The 2,189-nt window shown below is 50.1% G+C and overlaps 1 protein-coding gene across 1 annotated transcript in view; it reads right to left on the bottom strand.

Moving 5' to 3' along the window:
- Positions 1 to 227: 227 nt before the first annotated feature.
- BLVRB (biliverdin reductase B) overlaps positions 228 to 2,189 on the bottom strand; it is a 22,403-nt gene continuing 20,441 nt past the window's right edge. Inside the window, exon 5 of the mRNA XM_017503203.2 lies at positions 228 to 484. Within this exon, the coding sequence (XP_017358692.1) occupies positions 327 to 484 (158 nt within the window). The 3' untranslated portion in view covers positions 228 to 326. The remainder of the gene's footprint in view (positions 485 to 2,189) is intronic.

The raw sequence follows: 2,189 nt of genomic DNA, 5'->3' as shown, positions 1-2,189 counted from the left end.
AGAGACGGGGTTTCACCATGTTGGCCAGGCTGGTCTTGAACTTCTGACCTCAAGTGGCCCACCCGCCTCGGCCTCCCAAAGTCCTGGGATTCCAGGCATGAGCCACCACACCTGGCCAGACTCAATAAACTGCTGCAGAATAAATGAATGAAAATCTTACACATAGGCAGGCAGACACACCGAAATACTCAGACAGAGGCAGAGAGAGGAGGAGTCACAGAGCTGGGTTCTCTAGAATAATTTGAAGCTCTTGGCTCAACATTTATTGCCTCCTTCCTTTGCTCCTCATGTCCCAGAATGCCACCCTCCCAGACGGGGACTGAGCGCTACTGGTACTGGTGGGAGGGGTAGGTGCTGTGGCCGTCGTACTCATCGGTGGTGAGGCAGTGCAGCATGAAGTGGCCCAGGTCATGTTTGGAGATGACCCTCGAGGGCCCTCGTCCATCCAGGGTCACCGTGTACGCCCCAGTTAGCGGCTGGTCTCCTGTGAAGTAATAAGACAGGGGCTGGGTGAAGCAGACATCTTTCCCCTCCTGCAAAATTCGACCCCAGAAAGACCTTCCCAGGGTGCCTACTGTGTGTCCAGCCTGGTGGCGTGGCAGCCAAGAATGGACTTCCCATGTGCAGGTGCTCATCTGTACCCTTTGCTTTATTCATTTGAGAAATCTTTATTGATTACCTATTATGTGGCCAGGGGCTGGGCACCCAGCAAGGGACAAAGCAGACAGGAACCCCCTACCCTGGCTGGGCACGGTGCCTCACGCCTGTAATCTCAGCACTTTGGGAGGCCAAGGTGGGAGGATCACTTGAGCTCATCAGCTCAAGACCAGCCAACATGGCAAAACCACATCTCTACAAAAAATGCAAAAATTAGCTGGGTGTGGTGGCTTATGCCTGTAGTCCCAGCCACTTGGGCAACTGAGGCAGGAGAATCACTTGAACCCGGGAGGTGGAGGTTGCAGTGAGCCAAGATTGTGCCACTGCATTCCAGCCTGATGAGGGAGACCATGTCTCTCCAGCTCCCAGGTTCAGTGATTCTCCTACCTCAGCCTCCTGAGGAACTGGAATTACAGGTACACGCCACCATGCCTGGCTAATTTTTTTTTTTTTGTATTTTTAGTAGAGACAGGGTTTTGCCATGTTGGCCAGGGTAGTCTCAAACTTTTGGTCTTAAGCAATCCACCCTCCTCAGCCTCCCAAAGTGCTGAGATTATAGGCATGAGCCACCACACCCAGCCTCTGAGTATTAACTTTAAACTTGGGAGATCAAGAAGGACCATGTGGCCAGGAGCGGTGGCTTATGCTGGTAATCCCAGGAACACATACCCTCACCCATGTGGCATTCCTGCCCAACATGTTTATTCTGAATTTGTGGCAAGATAGCTAGAAAAATCCAGAATGTGGGCCATTTAAAGTCACCTGGCAGAGAGAGATCCAAGATGGCTGATCACTAGCAAGCAGCTCGGGATTGTAGCTCCCAGTGAAAGCGCAGAGAATGAGAGGACGCCACACTTTCAGATGAATTTTTGTTGCTCACGGACCAGGAGATTCCCAGTGGAGGAGCCCCATGGGTCACCAGCGCGACTCTTGTGGCCCGCGCGGTGGTTCTCACTGCAGAGTAAATGGGACTGGCTCCCCTTTTGGTCAACGTTTGGAGCTCCAGGAAGGCAGAGTCACCCATTCAGCTGATTGGAAAAGGGACTCAAGAGGGAAGCCAGACCAGAGATTCCCGAGCAGAAAAGCACCAAGAATCTTAATGCCACTTTTTTAGCCGGCGCAGTGGGTTGCTCAGATTTCAGCGCCGGGAATCAACAAGTTGGGCGTCCACTCAGAGACATAATTTGAAAGTCGGTAATTACAAAGACGACAGGTGGATAAATTTACAATGATGGGAAGAAACCAGCGTAAAAGGGCTGAGAATACCCAAAATCAGAGTGCCTCTCCATCTACAGGGGATCATAGTTCCTCATCAACAAGGGAACAAGGCCTGATGGAGAATGAGTGTGTTCCATTAACAGATTTAGGCTTCAGAAGGTGGATAATAAGAAACTTCTGTGAGTTAAAAGAACATGTTCTAGCCCAATGTAAAGAAACTAAGAACCTTGAAAAAAGATTTGACGAAATCCTAAGGAGAATAGACAATCTAGAGAGGAATATAAGTGAATTAATGGAACTGAAGAATACAATAC

The sequence above is a fragment of the Cebus imitator genome, unplaced genomic scaffold (genome assembly GCF_001604975.1).
Source record: "Cebus imitator isolate Cc_AM_T3 unplaced genomic scaffold, Cebus_imitator-1.0 Scaffold306, whole genome shotgun sequence".
In the NCBI taxonomy this organism is placed as follows: domain Eukaryota; kingdom Metazoa; phylum Chordata; class Mammalia; order Primates; family Cebidae; genus Cebus; species Cebus imitator.
This window is presented reverse-complemented; position numbering and strand designations above follow the sequence as displayed.